Source organism: Buteo buteo, chromosome 16 (genome assembly GCF_964188355.1).
Source record: "Buteo buteo chromosome 16, bButBut1.hap1.1, whole genome shotgun sequence".
Taxonomy (NCBI): domain Eukaryota; kingdom Metazoa; phylum Chordata; class Aves; order Accipitriformes; family Accipitridae; genus Buteo; species Buteo buteo.
This window is the reverse complement of record NC_134186.1, coordinates 24,923,477-24,942,668: the sequence shown is the minus strand read 5'-3', so window position 1 is coordinate 24,942,668 and position 19,192 is coordinate 24,923,477. Positions and strand designations below refer to the sequence as shown.

Here is a 19,192-nt window from a genome sequence, read left to right as displayed (position 1 = left end):
GGGTGAAGTTTAAAAATATCACAATGACTTACTGTCATTCAGGATGTATTTATTGGCTAGTCTAGGAGTTATACTCACCCAAGTGGCTACATTTGAAACATTTAATGGGAGTAATGTTGGACTCAATCTCTGGTTGGACTTGATGATCTTAAAGGTCTTTTCCAACTGAAATTATTCTATGATTCTGCAATTCTGTGTTGACCTGTTCACTTCATAATGGAAAAGGCAATGGAGGTGATCTGAAAAAACACCTTTAGAAAATTGGGATTCATAAGCTTTCATGATATACTGATAGTATTGAAGAGAAATAGGGTTCATCCTTGAAGGCTATTTTGTCCCATGTTTAGTGTGTGTCGTCCTTTTTTTTTTTTTTTTTTTTTTTTTTTTCCTTCTCAAGAAAAGGATTGGTTAATTTTCTCCAGTTTTGATGAGGCTTTTTAGTGTGTTTGTTAATATAATAAGAATACTTGATGCTGGGTATTTTGTGGTTTTTTTTTTTTTTTTTTTTCTGTAAGAATATAAAACAAATTCAGAGGTTATCCAGTTTGATTCTACCTTTTATATAAAAAATGAAAGTATGGGTACATTCCTGATTTACTCAAATATTGGTCTAATATATGAAACTGAATACCCTTTGTATTTGTTGAGATATTAAAATAGATTAGAAAACTTCTGCTGTTAGTGAAATAATTTATTATTTCTCTATTACTAAGTATCTTTTGGTTATGGTTTCTCAGAATTTATTAGAGTAATTATCCTACATTAAGTTTTCTTTTGTAGATTGCAGCTGCCAATCAGAGTAAGCTCATTCTTCAGCAGTAAGTACCTGTTACATCCATTGAGTATTGAAAACTAAATGCTCTTCAAAATTGAGCTGTTTTATACTTGATACTGTAGAAATATGTTTTCACATTAAACTTAAATGTCATGAAAATCATTGCAAGCTTTTCTTCATATTTTATGTGATTAAAGATTCTAATTATGATGATGCCGTTGACAGAAACATTTGAGATTTATCAGGTTCTCAGTCTGTTTTAATGTGTTTTATGAATGACATTTCATTTTAATTAGTGATGTACGTACGGTATGTGAAGCCAAAGGCTTTACAGAACTTTTTTTACAATTAAGAAGGTATTTTTATCAAGCAAACTCATGATGATGTGAGTAGTCGGTAAGACCTGCATGTTGTTGATATTGATTGTGGACATGATTATATAGCATAACTCTATAAAGCTGATGCTATTGATCTAACTTGTATAGTAGCTACTCCTGTTTCATGCTAAGGCTTGTGCTGGATTAAATGGGCAGTAGTTACTGGGCTGTTCTTTTTGAAATTAGCACTGGTCCAGCCTTGCTAAGGGTGCTTCCAGCATTGGGTTAACAATGCATACTTTTCCTCATCTAAAATTAGGAGCAAATGAAAGGCTTTTTTTTCTCTTAATAATAAAGAAATTAAAAACTGTACCTGTATTTCACAGAACGAGGCATAGGAGAATTTTCCCTTTATGTTTCTAATGGCCAAAACCTGGAGGCATCTAAGAGCTGGCTTCATTTAGAGTCTTTCTAGATTGGCATAATGTTAAGCATGCATTAAATTGTGCATACTGATTTAATGATAAGAAAAGCTCATCATACTGTAGCTCCATCTTTCCTGCCTGCTCTGCCAGGAACCTGTGAGATGGTGTAGTACAGCTGGCTGTTCTGGCTTTGAGCCATGTAGGGATTTGCCTACATAACAGGAATCCCCATCTTCCTCTCGGAAGGAACACTTTCCGAGGCAGAAGTGCTAAAATAAAAGGCAGGATCTGATTAAACCATAAACTTTAACCACCTTTTTCTCCAATGTGAGAAATTTCTATACTTATGGCATACTCATTTCCACACTCATGCTAAGTGCCAGAGGAATATTTTGTAGGGAAAGAGCCAATAAATGCAGTTCAAGTAGAAAAACAAGTTTATTCTTTTTTTGCTAAGTGTATGTATGTCTTTTATTGCAGATCCAAATATCCCTGAACAAGCAAGGTCTGTGTAGCAAAGTTCTAGTTGGAAAAGTACAGATTCTAGAAAACACCCCTATGGAGAAGAGAGGAAGGAATAAAAATAATTTCAGTAAACAATTTAGTGACCCAGTTGATGATGTCAACCACAAGCTGTTTGCGTGCCAGAGCTGGGTAAGCATTGGCATGGAACTGCAAATGCCACCAAAACTAGCATATCACAGAACTGGACTCTTGACACACTAGCAGAGAATGAATTAACTTGTTAAATTTGAATCATGAGGGTAGATCATACTACTAGCATAACAGCAAATGTGCTCTGAGGTTACTTTGCTGTGACTCACTCTTTCCAAGCAGGAGCAGCATGGTATTAAGGAATCTGTTTGAAATGACACAGAGAAATATACAGTGAGAGAGAGCAAAAGGGAGTAATTTTCTTTTAAATTGAGGCAGTAGCTCATGAAAGAATTATACTCTTTTTTTGTATGTATCACTTAAATTGTTGTTAAAATTGAATGACAGTGTGTGTTATTCACATTACCGTAAATTTCTGTGGTAATAAAGTGATTCATCTTGCTACACGCAGTGACTCCAATACAGATGCAAGAAACAATCTTTTTTGTCAACAGTAATAATTATGCTGTAGGGTCCATAATTACTGACAGTGTATCACTGCTTAAGAAATTGATCATTAAAGCCATCCAGAACAATTGCAAAATACATCATTTTACATATTAGTCTATATTACCCATTGCTATGTCTAACTACTGTAGACTTTGGTCTCATAAACACGTCCATTCAGGAAGAGCTACAAAGAATACTTCTTGGAAACCTTGCAAGTAGTGTAGCAGCCATGATGTAGCATTGTGGGTGCTATAGCCCAGTGCCACTGCCTGCTCTGCTGGCACAGAGTATCCATTTCGGAATCATTGAGAAGCAGAGTCCTTTCTGCTCATACCTATTTAAAGACCTATTGCACCTTCTGAGGCGGCAGCAGCTTACCTCAATCTACCTTAACCTCCTATTAAATTAATACTTAATCTGTCTGATGAAGAACAATCACGCTGTGTTGCAGATCTGGAAGAACTGTCCTCGTTGGACTAATGAAGTTCTGCATTTCTTGATAGAGCAACACTTACACTGAAGTGTAAAGCATGTTCTGGGAGCTTGGGGAAGTTTTTAAATGAAAGGCCCTTTTCAACTTTAGCTATTATAGTTAAATATGGGGAGTATCCTGCTAATCAAAGGACCTTCTTTGTGGACTCTTATGTTGAGATTTAGATAAGAGAGAGCCTTGCTGAGTGTGACGTTCTTCTTCGAGTGGCACAGATTTTGATGGGGAAAATTCCTTGGAAGTTTGTGGCTCTCCAAGCAGCAGAAATGTTTAGATTACTTGTTTGTTTCTAGCACAGTCAGAGAGAGTTAATATATATCACTACGAGACTAAGATTTGTAAGAACATGCTGCAGAGTAAATTGTGCTGTCAAGCAGAGAAATAGTGTAGAAAACCAGACTCTCTATGCTAATCTTCTGAGGATCTTTGACAGTGTGTACAGCAATCACAGAAGATCTGCTGATCCTGTACAGACAGGAGGCTTTAGCACTCTTCATAGCAAACTCCATGTATTTAATTTTCCTTGGCATCGAAACCATAGATATTTTGTGGGGTTTTTTTTTTCCTCCACCTTACATTTCTGCTAGAGTTCAATATTAATGTATATCTCTTCATTTATGTGAATATCCTTGTTCATAAAGATTTCCCAGATACTTTGGGGACTATTTTTTTTTTCTTCTGCGGTGTGTTTCCACATAGTTCACTTTGACAGGAAAGGCAGCAGTCTCTCAGAGGTCATGTTGGATTGTTCTTGGTGGAACAACCTGAGGCATTTAACCAAGAGAGTAGCAAAAATTTCTGGCATTAACTTCTGAATGTATCTACAGGGTCTGGCCGGGATGGAGATAGTTTTCTTCATAGCAGCCCGTACGGTGCTGGTTTTTGGATCTGCGACTAAAAGTGTTGCTAACACCCCAGTGTTTTGGTTATTGCTGAGCAGCGCTTGCGCAGCATCACAGCCTTCTCTTTTTTCCCCGCTCTGCTCCACTGCGAGCAGGCTGGGGGTGGGCAAGAGGCTGGGGGGGGACACAGCTGGGACAGCCGACCCCAGCTGACCAGAAGGATATCCCATGCCATAGAGCATCGCACTCAGCAATAAAATCGGAGGGGCAGGGAGGTTGTCATTGCTCAGAGACTGGCTGGGCGTTAGTCTGCTCGTGGGAAGTGGTGGGTGATTGCCACTGCATCGTTATTTTTTGGGGTTGGGGTTTTTTCCCCCTTCTTTCCTTCACTTATTAAACTATCTTTACCTCAGCCAGTGAGTTTTTCTCACTCTTGCTCTTCCCATTCTCTCTCCATCCCGCTGTGGAGGGTCAGCACGCGGCTGCTGTGATGCTTAGCTGGTGGCCGGGGTCAACCCACCCCAATGTACAACGCATTTGTCTTTGAAAATGCATTTCTAATTCTGTGAACAGTTTAAAGCTTCATGAAAAATTAAGAATTCCTATGAATCATGCAAGTAGCTACTGAATTAGGGTAGTATGAGACCTTGGCAAATAGGTACAAATATGTTTGCTTTTTTGTAATTTTATTTTTAAGTTGCAACAAGCAATTGCCCAGTGGCAAAGACCGACTTGCAGAGCTGTCTCTTGTCCTTCGTGAGTTCCCTCTGCTCTACCTGTGGCCTGGCTGCTTGCTCCCAGCTTTACACCGTGGTTCCTAGTCTGCACAAACTGCGTGTCCCCTGCTGTGATGTGGCTCTCTTGCTCCCCAGCTTTCAGGCACGCTCCATTAATTAACTGCCTCGTGGGACGGCTCCGTGCTCCAGCATGCTCTTTCTGCCTGACCTGCCGGTGCCTGGGGTACAGTGTGACTGTAAGCAAAAGCAGGAGAAACAAAGCCTGTCCATCATGGAGCCGAATACAGTAGACTCGCTCTTTAATAGACTTAGATTTTGCTCAGTGTTGAATTACTCAATTTTTACAAGGGTGCTGTGCATCAAGGCCCTAGATCGACTCAGAAGGTGTATAATATTGAGTTTCTCTTCCATGTAAACGGAGGAAAGCTACTTAATTTCCTTGTATCTCAGAAACAACTGTAAGAATGGGGCTTTTTCCGAATCATTGCCCAACTATTTTGTTCTAGCTGACTTTGAAATGTGGAGGGTTTTGCCACCATGTGCTACTACAGTGTTTTTTCACAAAGGTTACCTAATAGGTAAAAGGATTAAGAGCATTAATATAATTCCATAATGGTGAAGGGGAAATGAATTTTGTAGCTTTGAAAGGAAAGTGTAAATATTTTACAGAATGAAATACTCAGCTTCTGTATTTTGGCTGCTTTTTTTTTTTTTTTTTTTAAACTAAATTCACACTTTATAGTGTACAAGAGCCTTTCAGGAGTAGATTTACTTTAAGTTTTTGTAGTGCCTGTAAGCACCCTTTGTGCCAAGTACCAGAATACAGTATGATGCATACTTATTGCAGTCACAGTCGTAAATTCATATTGTCGTTCTATAATCGTTATTAAATACTTATTTATGATCTGCCAAACATGAACATTTAGAAATATATCTAATTGTAATTACTGAAGTGGAATAATGAGCATGTTTATGGATAATGTTAGCTGTATATGGCCTTGTTTTTGCAAATATTGACAGATTCAAATTTTGGTTTTCTGACAAATTCCTGAAATTCTGGGAAGAAATATAAAATGGGAGTTAAATGGGATAAATGTTGGTAAAATTATCGTCTTGAAGGGATAGCTGTATTTTTTTTGATTGTAAATAATTATCACACTCAGAGACAGCCAGTCATACAAACAAAATGTGCTAAAATAGTCCATACCTCCTTGAAAACTGACTTGTTAACCAGTGTAGCAGGTCAGGTGATTTAATTGTTTAAAAGTCTTATACTAAATTTTTTAGCAAGAATGTCATAAAATAGATTCAGTATTATAACTGCTAAGTAATTTTTCACAGTCAGAGTTTTTAATTTCAGTGAAAAAAATTTCATAAAGCCAATTTTACGGGGTTTGGTTCCTTTTCAAATATAGAAATAGAGAAGTTGTATTGTGTGTTAATGTAGTAATAAGAAACAGTTAACAGAGTCTGAAGGTCAGCAACAGCAAAACACAGGAGTAAACCCATCATTTTTTCTAAGAAAAATCTGACTTTTGATATTAATTTTAATCTTATTAAAATGTGGAGTTATTTACGGTCAAGCTTAGATGTATTGATATTTCTTAATTGGAATTGGGGACTGAAGACCTGTGTAGCTGATAGCCTTATTATGTTTTTGCATTAGAAGGCATATGTGAGAACAGTGGGAATACTCAAAATAAATGTGGTTTTATATATACAAGTGATGTTTTCCAAGGAAGAAACTTGTCTGCCATAGGGAAAAATAAATACTAGGCTACTTTTCATTAGCCTTTGATCCAGCAGGGATGGATAGTAGAATGGTAACAAAACAAAATCTGCTTGTTTTCATCACTTGTTCATTTCACAATAACATTTTCAATATTCATGAATTTCTGCAGGTTTACATGGGGGTCTCATTTTATATTCCTGTTCTTTTATGAAATACCTTGTATTAAGTGAGTGTGTGGATTTGAGTGCCATTAAATTTTCAGGCCTACAGTTTTGTAGCTTAGTGTAATTAAAGTAATATTAATGAGAACACTTTCATAGTGCTGGGGGTAAAAAGGAAAGAATAATGTTCTCATGGCACACTGTCGCACTTTCTAAATCTTAAGCGATAAGGGTGATAATGTCAACAAAGTTGATAATTATTTGGTGTGCATTGATGAACAATTCTGCACTGGGACAGAAAATCAGTTCTTTTTTCCCCTTATTTCTTGTCACTATTACATCATCAGTTGTACTTTCCTAGACAAATGCACTTTGATTATTTAGTGTTTCCCGGTGATTTTTTAGAAACAGTAGAAATTTTAGAAATTATCATTACATTATTACAATTTAGTGTTAATGAGGATCACAGTTAACATAAAGGGAATCTTTGTTTCAAGATTCAGAGAGTTAAAAATAAGTTCCATACATTCAAATGACAGATAATGTTCTAAATGCCTGATACTGTATGTGTAAGTTTAGGACATGTAGCCAGTCTGTTGTTTGTGTACAGGCAATACAAGCAGTTATTACATTAAGTTTGTTCTGTCACCGACAAGGTGATATAATAGAGACCATGCTAATTATAAAAGATCTATGAGAGATAATTTGGAAATACAGACTTGTAATGTTAAGATGGGAGAAACTCAGAACAGGGAATGATTTTTGCATCATTTTTAAAATGACACATTGAAAACAGGGATCCCCAAATCACATTTTTTGTTTAAATTAACAATCCGATTTTTCAAACATTTTCACTGATACCACACAGTTGACTGGGGCATGCCTGGATGTAGGTACCTGAACCTAAAGCCAAGCAACACATATGAAAACCCAACACTGGCGTGTGTCCCAGAAGAAAAACTAGAAACAGCTAATAGATTCATCAGAACTTGCAAACAGCTGCATTTCAAAGGAGAAGGTGTTCATGAATCCTTCAGGAAGCTTGTAAACATCTTTTGCTTGTATTCGATTTTTTTTGTTTGTTTGCTTGTTTGAGGGGTTTTATTCATTTCTACCACTGAATTAAAATGTTGTTTAGCAATCATAATGTGGATGATGCTAGGTCCTGTCATTTGCTTCTGAATGACTGTATGACATATGTACCACAGAATCATCAGATTTAGAATATTGTGAATTTGAATTATGGGATGTTGATGGAAGGATAGGTGGAGAACTCCTGGATTTCGTTCCCTACTCTGTATTCTTCTTTGAACTTTGAATTTTTTAAACATTTTTGTTTAGTTGGAGAGTTGCTTATTAAGTGGATGAATCACCTTGAGCTTTCATAATTAGCCGTCTGTCTTTGTCATTGCCTAATATGGCAGAACTTATGTTCTTTTTTTTTTTTCTTCTTTCTTTTTTGGCTTTTTCAGGCATGAATACAAGCAAGAGTGAGACAGTGAAAGAGCATCCACTGAAACCCTCTAGAAGATCTATGCCATGCCTAGCCCAGAGCCAAACACATCCTCAGAGCCTGAGCAAGCATTCGTCATTTCTGCAGCCAAATCGTGTACAGCCACAGCCCCGACCTCAGCCTCTAAGTGCAGGGACATCTACAGCTACAGTGGATGTAGTGTCAGAACGAGGTAGGAGGTTTTTCTTTCAGGCTTGTTCCAACACTGGGAATGGAGGGGATCTATGGAAACATAATTTGAAGTTTTGTGGTGTTTTAGATATAATTTTTTAGCATCTTTCATTAAATTATAGGGGCATCTGATAAGCTTTGATTTGTTTAGATATCTACGGTTTGTTGGAGAGATGGTTTTGGACAAAACAGCTAGAAGAGCCATGGTACCGAGTCCTTGAATCAATATCTATAATGTTTGAAGTGACGCTTAAACTAATTTTTATTTTATTTTTCTGAATTACAAGATTATTTCCTTCTCACTGAAAACAAGACAAGAAAGTGCTCCTGTATGCTGGCGAAGAGCATGAAGGTTTCTGTAGTCCATCCTAGGAGAGAGAGATTTAAAAAAATACTAGGCTTTTGGCAAGAAATGTCTTTAAGTATGAACATGTAGGAGCAGATGCATTCATTCATGAATAGCAGAATCAGGGAAGAGTGGTGTGGAGAAGAGTGGTATGGAGAGAATGAGAGAAAAGGGAGAAAATCCCTATGAATTTTAGCTTGTGTTGGAAAAAGGAACTACTTTTATTTTAGGATTTCTATTTTAACAGATAAATATGCCTTAATAGAGACACTAGTCTAGTTGGAGATCCCAGTTGCTGTGTATGTCACCTGTTGCCAACTATTGCCATACACTATTGCCAACTGTGTGTGAACCTTTATAGAACAAATTAACTCTGCTGGCTTCTGCTACTAAATTTTGATAAGTCCTTCCTTAATGTTCATAGGCACTAATTATTACTCTAGTAAGTTATTTCACCAAGTTAAACTTATCTCAGGAATAGAGTGAAAGTCTTCAGTAAAGTGATCTTGTTCTTTTTTCCACCAATGGAAAGTGCTCTTCAAAATTTCAGCATAAAGTTTTTTCATTTGAGTCACTGACAGCTTTGGAAAGTGTTTCTTTTACTTAAAAAATACATGTGAATGCTGATATGAATATTACATTTATTCCAGCTAAAGTGATGGAGACTTTGGAAAACAACTTGCTTAAGCTGTCTAATACAGAATACAGTGATCCATTTTTAGGTAAGTTTGTGTCTGAACTGAAATAATAATAAATTAATGATTCTTTAATTACACTTGCAATATTTAGGTGTGGAAAGGCCATACTTACCCTGAACTGCTAGTTTTTTTGAAAGAGGAGACTAAATGTGGGTAAAGAAATATGTGCTGTCATAAATTTCCTGATACTTTCTCTCCTTTTAGACTAACGGTAAATAGGGGCTAAAGACAGAGAAGTATTTTTTTCATACATCCAGTGTAACCTTTTCTCATAACAATCCTTCATAATACAATCACTTGGAAGCATGTGTTTGAAACTGCTTTGAAATAGTTGTTGTTGTTGTTGTTATTATTATTATTATTATTATTATTATTATTCAGTTATTATTATTCCTGTATAGCCATGTTATTTAGTATTGTCATGGCTGCAGTTATGTTGGTTTTTTTGCTTTAGATAGTCACGTATATTTGCTTTAGATATTCATGTATAAAAAGTGTTAAAATTAGGGGGGGTAATGCAGAAAAATAGCTATGATTTGGGCATCAAATATGCCTGCATTAATGCCATTTTGATACTTTAATTAAGTCAAAGAAAGTAGGAAAGGAGTTACTCTTAGAATAATCCCATCCTTGCAACTGCAAAATGAGTCTGTATATACACACACGAGTAGTAATTTGCAAGTTCCAAAATTAATTAATTTTGAAATTCCCTGGCTGTGTGTTACCCATCTGAAGTATACACAGATACTGCTGCACCTTGCACAGCTACTGTGAAAGATCTTTTTGCTCGCGGTCAATGTAGCATCAATGTAGAAATTGTATCTTCATGCTGAAGGAAAGAGATCTGCTTTCAGAAAGCTATTTCTGCTCACTTCTCACATGTTTTAGCATTGATTTTTCTTGATGCCCAAAATATATGATAGATAAGAGTCTCTTCAAGGTCTCCTAAAGAGGTAGCTACTGGAAATGTGAGTGAAATTGATACTTCCTCCAAAACAAAATCAAAATGTTCCAGAATAATGGCACAGACCAAAAATGTGGTGTGAAGATTGTACAAGAAAAATAATGTGTCTCACTGAGGTTGCAGTTGAAGCTACTGCACTATTTTGGTGTAATTGGTTTCATTGGGTAGGCAAGCACAGGTACTAGATGATTTCACTGTTATAATTTGCTTCAATTTGTTTTTATAGGCTGCTCTATTTTTTACTAATTGCTTACACATACACGTGCTGATATTACTGCATATTTATGTATGACAGCAGTAATTCTTTCTCATAGTAAGTGATGGACTGTTTTTCATTCACATCACCTAGTTTTAACCTGAAAAGTAACGTGGAGGGCTCAGCGATTGAGGAAAAGATAGATTGAGTCTCATCAGCTCAAAATTGTATTAAACTTTGGTGTGGATATTTCTCCTCTGCTCTTTGAAGAGGCAGAAAAAATATTTAAATGGTAGCCCTTTGCTAACTTGATTCATTAATTTGCCTGTGTTAAATGAGTCAATCCCAAATTAGATCACTGAAATCCGTGAAGTTATTCTGTATTTACAGAAGTGTAACCGATTAGGATGTTCAGCTACAAGCAAGAAAGGAAACAGTATTTTTAAATAAATCCCAGAAGTCAGTAGTAAGAATTGCTTTAGATAAAAATCAGCATTATCAGTTAGGTTCATGAAGAGAAATCAGGAACAGTTAAAGGTGCATTTAAAAAAATGGCCTTTCTGTAGGCCTTCAAAATACGGTTTGTTTGTGCTTAAGGATCGTATTTATGTGGGTAAGAATTTGTCTCCAAGGCTAAAATTTTTTATTTTATCCTGAATCGGGGGTGGGGTGGGGTGAAAGTTCAATTAGCAATAGTCTTCCCCCCCCCATTTGATTGCCAAATAGGTGAAGACAATGCAGGACTGCTGCATGCTTTAGTCAGTACTCTGGCACTTTGATGGAGTTTGCAAAATAGGCTGATTAATGGATATCATCTTCTTAGTGAACCTTTTCAAACTGCTCTCCTGGGAACATGGAAGAATGTTGACTTAAGTGAATGTGGTGAATTTTTAATTAGACAACATCATGGAACTGTACATAAAATAGGCCAAATGGCTTTCTCCCCTTCCAGAATTCTGTCCATCGACAAACGATCTCCTCGTGAGGAGGGGATTAACAGGCATCAGATAAAAGTCTTTGGTGGAAAGTTTCTTTTTTATTTCTGTCGACTATAGATGAGGCTATAAATCTGTTGGACTTGTTTAGTTAGTGACATTGATGGATTTATGAAGTAAGAAGACAATGTATTACACCTTTGTTACTGCTAACACAGACAAATGGGATCAAGGACATTATGGATTTCTGTTCTCTTCTCTGTCAGTTTTAGGGGGTAAGTAGTGTTTTTAGGTTGAGGAATCAGTAAATTCAAGCAAAGTAATAGGCATTGAGCTTCTGTAGCATATAGCATGAACTATGAGGTTTCAGAAGTGCTGGAATGCTCAGTGCTTAGCCAAAGCTTTATGGAAATGTCCACCCAGTGAAGGTGATGAGCAGGGGTTTCCAAACTTACCTAGGTGGAAATCACCTATTGCTTGGATCTGGACATTCAGTAAAACGTTACGCCTTGCATTTCTCAAAGCGTGGTTGTAGAATTTGGTGTTCAGTCCAGAGCAAAATCATGTTATTGCTTCTACTTACTTGAAAAAGTGTTTTCTTTTCCTATATGTTTGCATTATAGAAGAGTATAAAGTTCTGTTTAAGTGATCCTTGTCACTTGTTGAGACCTGAGTTCACAAGAGATAAAACTAAGATGTGGGTTCCCAGTTAACTGAAGAACATTAATCCCTCTGGCTCCACTGCAGCTTCTTTAAGATTCTTACTCATCAAATCAGTGAAAGATTCCTGCTTTTTGACTGTTCAGAGAATGCCTTTTTACCTAAGAACTTCTCCAAGAGACCAATATGCCTGCTGACCAACATAATACAGTTAGTGAAAAACTAATTACAGTGAATATATTCTCGACAACAAGACACATTTATTTTTGTTGACTCATTTAGCTGCAAGTAGCTAGTCAAATCCTATAACCACACACATGGGGGAATTTTCTGAATAAGCTTTTTGATGAGAACATTCCAATTTGTCAAGACTCCTTCAGAAATGTTTATACAAGGTTAGAAGAGGGTAGGATTTCTTGCCATGAGGGAGACCACTGCCGAGTAACCAGTACCTTGCTGCTGAAGCTGTGTGTCAGGGAAGCGGAAGACTGAGGTTCCAGTTACTGAATTGTACAGGAAAGACCAACTTTTGTAACATCAAGTAACAGACTGTCTTGAGGTAATACTTGAAACTTTTCCTGAAAGGTGCCTAAAGTTTTTGGTTTAGTATGAAATATGAAGACTTCAGAGCAGCTTTTACCGAGGCAATAGAAGTATTTACTGCCTAGGTATATAACACAGGAGAGATGCTTATATGAGATGACAGAGACAGTCAGGCTGAGCCTCAGTGTGGTATTTTAGGTAACAAGAACAGTATACCTGTGATACGTTACTTACCTGGATTACTCTCTCATATTGGTGCAACAGTCACAAATACCTGAAAGGTATAGATTTAGGAAAACAAGAAAAGACTTTTTTGTACTTCTTTAGAATTGAGTGTCAGGACTTTATAACAGGTAAATACAAGAAAAAATGAAAAATACTTGTATTTGTAGATACATGTAAATTTGTGATACACAAGAACCTGGACGGTAAAGCCTGAACTCATTGCTGTAACAGTATAATTCCAGTGTAATCCATTTTTTAATACATTTGAAAGTCACACCAATGACACTCAGACATTTGACATTCATTCTCTCAAAGGGAATTGAACGTTATACTTTTTTCAAAGTCTTCTGTCTGTGGATACTTGCTTAAAAGATGTAGTGTATATTTACATTCCATTCTGTTTTTACTGTGCTTTGTTTTTCTTCTGAAAGGCATGCTCGGTAATCACTTTGATTGTGCCAGCTGGATTTAAATGATATCGCTTTAACTTCAATTACTGAATTTCTGGCTTTACTGCAGCTACCAATAATAGCTTTTGGCTCTAGGTGGAGCTGAAAAAAATGAGTGGGGAATAGTTAGTTCCTAGTAGCTATGTAGTAACTACATACAGAGAGTCACATTAATAACAATCTGTTTTCCTCTAAATATTTTTAAGTTCTAGAAACATAACAGAATTGCAGACAAGTTAAGATTAACTAATGAGTTAGTTAATCGAGGAGCCGCTCCCCTGGTGTGGGGGTATGTCTGTGTGCACATGCATGTATAAAGAAACAGTAACTGGTAAATTTTTAAAATTATGCTTTTCTTTTTCCTTAAAGGCCACCATATGCATAAAGGGAATGAACCTTACCTTTGAATGATCACAAATTTGGCTGTCTGTCTTTTCTAAAAGAAATCTGAGTGTAAACACTTTTGATGAAGGTTATTTGCACTAGAAGTTTATCTCCATGAACAGTTGAAAAACCCTGTTCAGTAATCTCTGTTAACATTATAGGAGGTGGCTACTACATATCTTTTGGAGTTTTGAGTGTGCTTTAGAAATCAGTTGACTGAGATTAAGAGAATTTAGCAGTTCTTTATTGTTGAACTGAAATTGAAGTACTCTAGTTAAGCTGAAGGAAATTTACATGATTTGCAGAATTTGTTTTACTTTCTTTCAGTAATAACTCCTCTTTTCTAAGAGTGACTTTTTTCTTGCCATAACTGTAATAACTGCATGAAAAAACTTCTTTCAGTGCTCAATTACAGAAGTGCTTGTAAGTGGATTTTTATAAAGTGATGTTATGATAAACCAAAATGGACAGAATAACCTGTGCAATATATACAATGTTTATGTGAAAGGAGAGACTGAAATGTCATGGAGGATATGACTCAAGAAGACCAGGTTCAGTTTCTGCTTCAACAGAAATGTGATGTTTCCATTGTGAATTCTAGAATAATTTTTTCAGAAGCTTGCGTTCCTTAGGCAATGCCTGCATAGGTAAGGGCTGTCACATCTATTCTGACTGTGTTGTGAGATGGCTGAAAAACTGCATTAGGACTGCATGAGAAACATTCTGTGTAACGGTTACCACTGTCTGAAAGCTTATGAGAAATTGTACATTAAGAAAAGCCTGCGCTTGTCTGTTATGGTAGGTTTTGATATATAAATACACATACACAGGTAGCTGAAAAATCTTCTATGTTACATATATAATATCGTATTCCAGGTACACAGCAGAATAAAATAAGCAGACCTAAATCCATCACAATAGCACTTATCCAGGTGTCTAGTGATATCCCTCTCCAGGTTTTTTATTGTTTCTAGGACTAAAACTGGGACAAAAGAGGATTAATTTCTTGACCAGTAATCCCATTCTTAATAAAGCTTTGCAAGGCCCATCCCTAAATGTGTAAAGGCTCAAAGAATTGACTCGAGTCATCGTATCAAAGTTTGTGAAACAGAAACTATTTAGGAATAATTTTTATGTTAATTTTCCTTTCCATAACTATGCCACATTTTAATTGAAAAACACTTGCTATCCTACACTACAGTTATCTAAAATATATTGGTGGATTGTGTGTTGCAGAGAAATTGGGACAAGTGCTTTTTAACCTCTGTCATAAAATTAAAATGCGCTCCTGGCTCTTCAGAAAACTATAGTAGGAAGAAAGGTAGACAAGCAGTTAAGATGACCCAAAAATGAAGATGCAAAGTGTAGGCCAGAAATCAATTTCTACACTAAATGCTTCTGTGTTGTTAGGTAAAAGACTCCCAGTCTCTCCAACATTTTATCCTATAAGTGCCCTTAGGGCAAACCTTCCTGTCAAGCATCAAGCATAGCAAAACTATATGTCAGGAAGTGTAGATAGGTTTTTGTGATGTATGAAAACTGAAGTTACTCATCATGCCTCTGTATTACAAGAGAGCAAATCAAAGCAACTACTAGGATGAAGAGATCTGTTATCTGCTTGAATAATGCTTGAATCTTTTATAAATCACTTTACACTTGAATGGGTATCCAAGGTGATGGTACATATTACTCAGTTACATGTTCAGGTATGCTAACAATTATATGGGTGCATCCACTTTAAGTATGTACCTAATTAAAGATAAGTCCTTGACTTATTGAATTGAATAGTGAAATTCCCATTGACTTCATTGAAATATGATTTGGTGTCTGCCTCTAGAATTAGAGGCTGTCACACTTTTCTATGCTTTAATATCCTCATCTTTATTTAAAATCTAGCCTTTTTTTTTTTTTTTCTAACTTTTGCAGTATTAGGGAAAGCTACACAGCTTAATAGAGAAACCTGCCTTTTCTGACTTGAAGTCATAGTAGTATATTAATTTTCCTTTCTTTAACAGATCACTTGGGGCTTAGAAATTGTATATATAACTTTAATGATTTTTTTAAAATAAAACTTTTTATGTGACAAAAGTTCAGAAAGCTCTCGACTACCACCTAAGTTTTAATTAACATAATTGAATAAGTCAAATATATCAGCAAGATACTGTCCATTGGCTACAAGAATTGTTTAAAAATGCATTCTAGTTGCTTTGTATCGTTGTTTACTCAGTTCCGCAAAGACATAGTCTTTTAAATATAAGATTTTGTAGGAATAATATTTAAACCTTTCTCCGGCTTTTAGTAGGTACGCTGAAAACTCATATAAAGAGGTCGTGTAAAGGGTCATGCACATTCTGTTTGCATTAGCAATAATATTTTACCTGGACAGCTCTATTGGGTTTCCATGGTGAGGTTTGGTAGCGGGGGGATCAGGGGTGGCTTTTGTGAGAAGCTGCTGGAAGCTTCCCCCATGTCTGACAGAGCCAAAGCCAGCCGGCTCCAAGATGGACCCGCCGCTGGCCGAGGCCGAGCCCATCAGCGACGGTGGTAGTGCCGCTGGGAGAATAGAGTTAAGAAGGGGGGGAAAAAACCCCTGAGCAACAGAAACTGCAGCCAGAGAGAGGAGTGAGAATATCTGAGAGAAAGAACCCTGCAGACCCCCAGGTCAGTGCAGAAGGAGGGCAGGAGGTGCTCCAGGTGCTGGAGCAGGCTCCTGGCAGGACCTGCAGCCCCGTGGAGAGAGGAACCCAGGCTGGAGCAGGTTTGCTGGCAGGACTTGTGACCCCGTGGGGGACCCACGCTGGAGCAGGGAAAGAGTGTGAGGAGTCCTGCCCATGAGGAGGAAGGAGCAGCAGAGACAACCTGTGATGAGCTGACCGTAACCCCTATTCCCTTTTCCCTTGTGCCGCCAGTGGGGAGGAGATAGAGAAAATTGGGAGTAAATTTTTGCCTAGGAAGAAGGGAGGTATGAGGGGAAGGTGTTTTAAGATTTGGGTTTATTTCTTGTTATCTTACTTTGGTAATAAATTAAACTAATTTTGCCCAGGTCAAGTCTGGTTTGCCCATGACGGTAATTGGTGAGTGATCTCTCCCTGTCCTTATCTTGACCCACGAGCCTTTCATTATATTTTTTCTCCCCTGTCCAGCTGAGGAGGGAAGTGATAGAGCAGCTTTGGTGGGCACTTGGTGTCTAGCCAGGTTCAACCCATCACAACAGCCCTGAAAAAATTAATAAAAAATTGTGCAAGGACCTCAAAAAAAAAAAAAAAAAGAGAGAGTTGATAAGAATGAAGGCAAATGTCCTTTAGATGTCCTTGTCACTTAGGGAACGTGGGCATGAACATACGCAAGTCCCATCCTCCCATTTGCAGTCTTCCCACTGCAGCAGAATTTTTTTTTTTTTTTTTACAACAATCCACCCTACCACACCCCACCTCCCCCTTTTTCCTTTTTTCTTTACTTCTCTGGAGGTTTCACAGAGTCTCAAAGTTTTTCAGGTAACTCTAGATCTGCCATTTACTTTAACATTAATGTAGGAGAGCTGGTTTTAGCCAAGAGTCTCCCCTACAGGGCAGAAATTATTTTATGTGTTTTGGTTTGGGGTTTTTTGATCCTGCAGTAAAGGAGAAATGGAAGAATGCTTCATAAACAATTATTACACTCTTTACCAACTTTGCCATATTTTTACATTGACTAAAGGGTTTTTTTAGACATTTCTGAAAATTGCTATTCACTCTAGTACCTTACTGAATTAATACCTGCAGTGTAGATTAACTAAAAGCTAAATACACCACATCTGTTCAGCTGATATATTTCAATATATAAGCATTGATCACTGGCTGTTGTAGAGCAGTATTTTAATGATCAGCCCTACTCAGCTGAGAATCTGATCAACTTTTTCTAGCTCTGAAGAGAGGAAAAATAACGAAACCCCCAAACCTAAAAATGTTTGATAAAAAAATTGCGAGCGCTTGGAAGTCCACTGGTGTATACGAATGGGACACTCCTGGCTTGTGTCTTTCAGATATGCCCAGCAAAGCACGGGTGGGATGGCTGTTATTAACAGCAGAGAAGAGAACATATGCTTGGGGAGGGGGAGGCAGGCAGTGGTCTGGGGTCTGTTAAGAAGCCATCTTCCTGTTAATTGGTGTAAAAGCCTGAGCTTCTGGAGCAATATGAATTGGATTTGGGTTTTTTTTTTCCTCCTATGGCTTCTTGTCTACACCCTCCCCCCTCCCAAAGTCAAGCAGGCTAGTTGTGTTGGTTGGCATTAGAGCCCATCCAAGAACTCCAAGAGCAGGGAGAGCTGGCAGTTATTCTCAACAATAACAACCAAATGAGTTGTCATAGGCCAGGGAAGGCATGATGAGAAATAAAAAATGAAGTAAACAGTAGCTTTCCCACAGTGCAGAGGGAAAGAGCTTGAGGCAGGCAGGCTTTTCTCATGACATTTTGTGGAGCTGCAGCCAAGTAAAGACTCCATGTTTGAATTTAAAGATGGATACTCATAATGCAAGTCAAAATGCAAGACTGTTAGTCCATGTCATTGCTTTTGGGATATGTTATGTTAAAAATATTCTTGGGCAGTTTTATTTTCTCTCCCCTGTCCAGCTGAGGCGGGAAGTGATAGAGTGGCTTTGCTGGACACCTGGTGTCTAGCCAGGGTCAAACACTCACAACAGCCCTGAAAAAATAATAAAAAATTCTGCAACTCTAGCCATGACATTCAGGGATGCTGTCTTGGTTTCGCTTGTGGCAATCCCAAGTGGCAGTTAAAATGCAAAACAAGTAATGGAGATTGTGGAGGAAAAGATGGAAGAAAATAGTGTTACTTTATAGACAAACATTGTATAAAGATGTCATGGAAGTTTAGAAACTGCAGTTATTGAGGAAAGACTTAGAGTCAAATCACTGTATTGTAGCGTGCATTGGTGACACTAGAAACAATCAAGCTCAAGTTAATTTAGGTTGTGTAAGTTTATCTTTAAGGGAATGCAATTTTGGCTTGGTGGGTGGGAAAATTACTGAAGAGAGACTTCTCTTTTATTAAAAGTGGTGGATAACTTTTTACAGAAAAAGCACCAGGTCATAGAAAAATACAAAAATATAGTCAATGCTACTAGTGGCAAAGTTTCTTTTTCGTCATCATCTCGCAGGATCTTTTCCTAAACCCAACAAATTTCGTTCTCTATTCTTTAAAAATTTTAAGACTAATCAAAAGAAATTTACAGAAAGTTCAACTTAAGAAACAGAATGAGCCTCCCAAAACATACACGCTTTGAAAACACACACGCGTTGCAATTGTTCTTTCTAACCTGTTCTGGTATAGAAATATGATGCAATCCATTGAACTTTTTCTTTCAGTATAATTATTTATATTAAAATTTTGTTTTAATATATGCTGCAGAAGAGGTAAATGGGACTACTAGTCTATTCAAAGTATCTACAAAGCATACTTTAGGTGTTTTGTTGACATTAATGTCTAAAACTACGTGAATGTTAAGAAAAGTGCACACTATTGAATATAC

General features: G+C 37.1%; 1 protein-coding gene across 1 annotated transcript in view; it reads left to right on the top strand.

The window, feature by feature from the left end:
• ANO3 (anoctamin 3) overlaps window positions 1–19,192 on the top strand; it is a 148,405-nt gene that overhangs the window by 50,053 nt on the left and 79,160 nt on the right. The window contains 2 exon segments of the mRNA XM_075048671.1: window positions 8,056–8,268; window positions 9,264–9,335. Of these exon segments, the coding sequence (XP_074904772.1) occupies window positions 8,056–8,268; window positions 9,264–9,335 (285 nt within the window).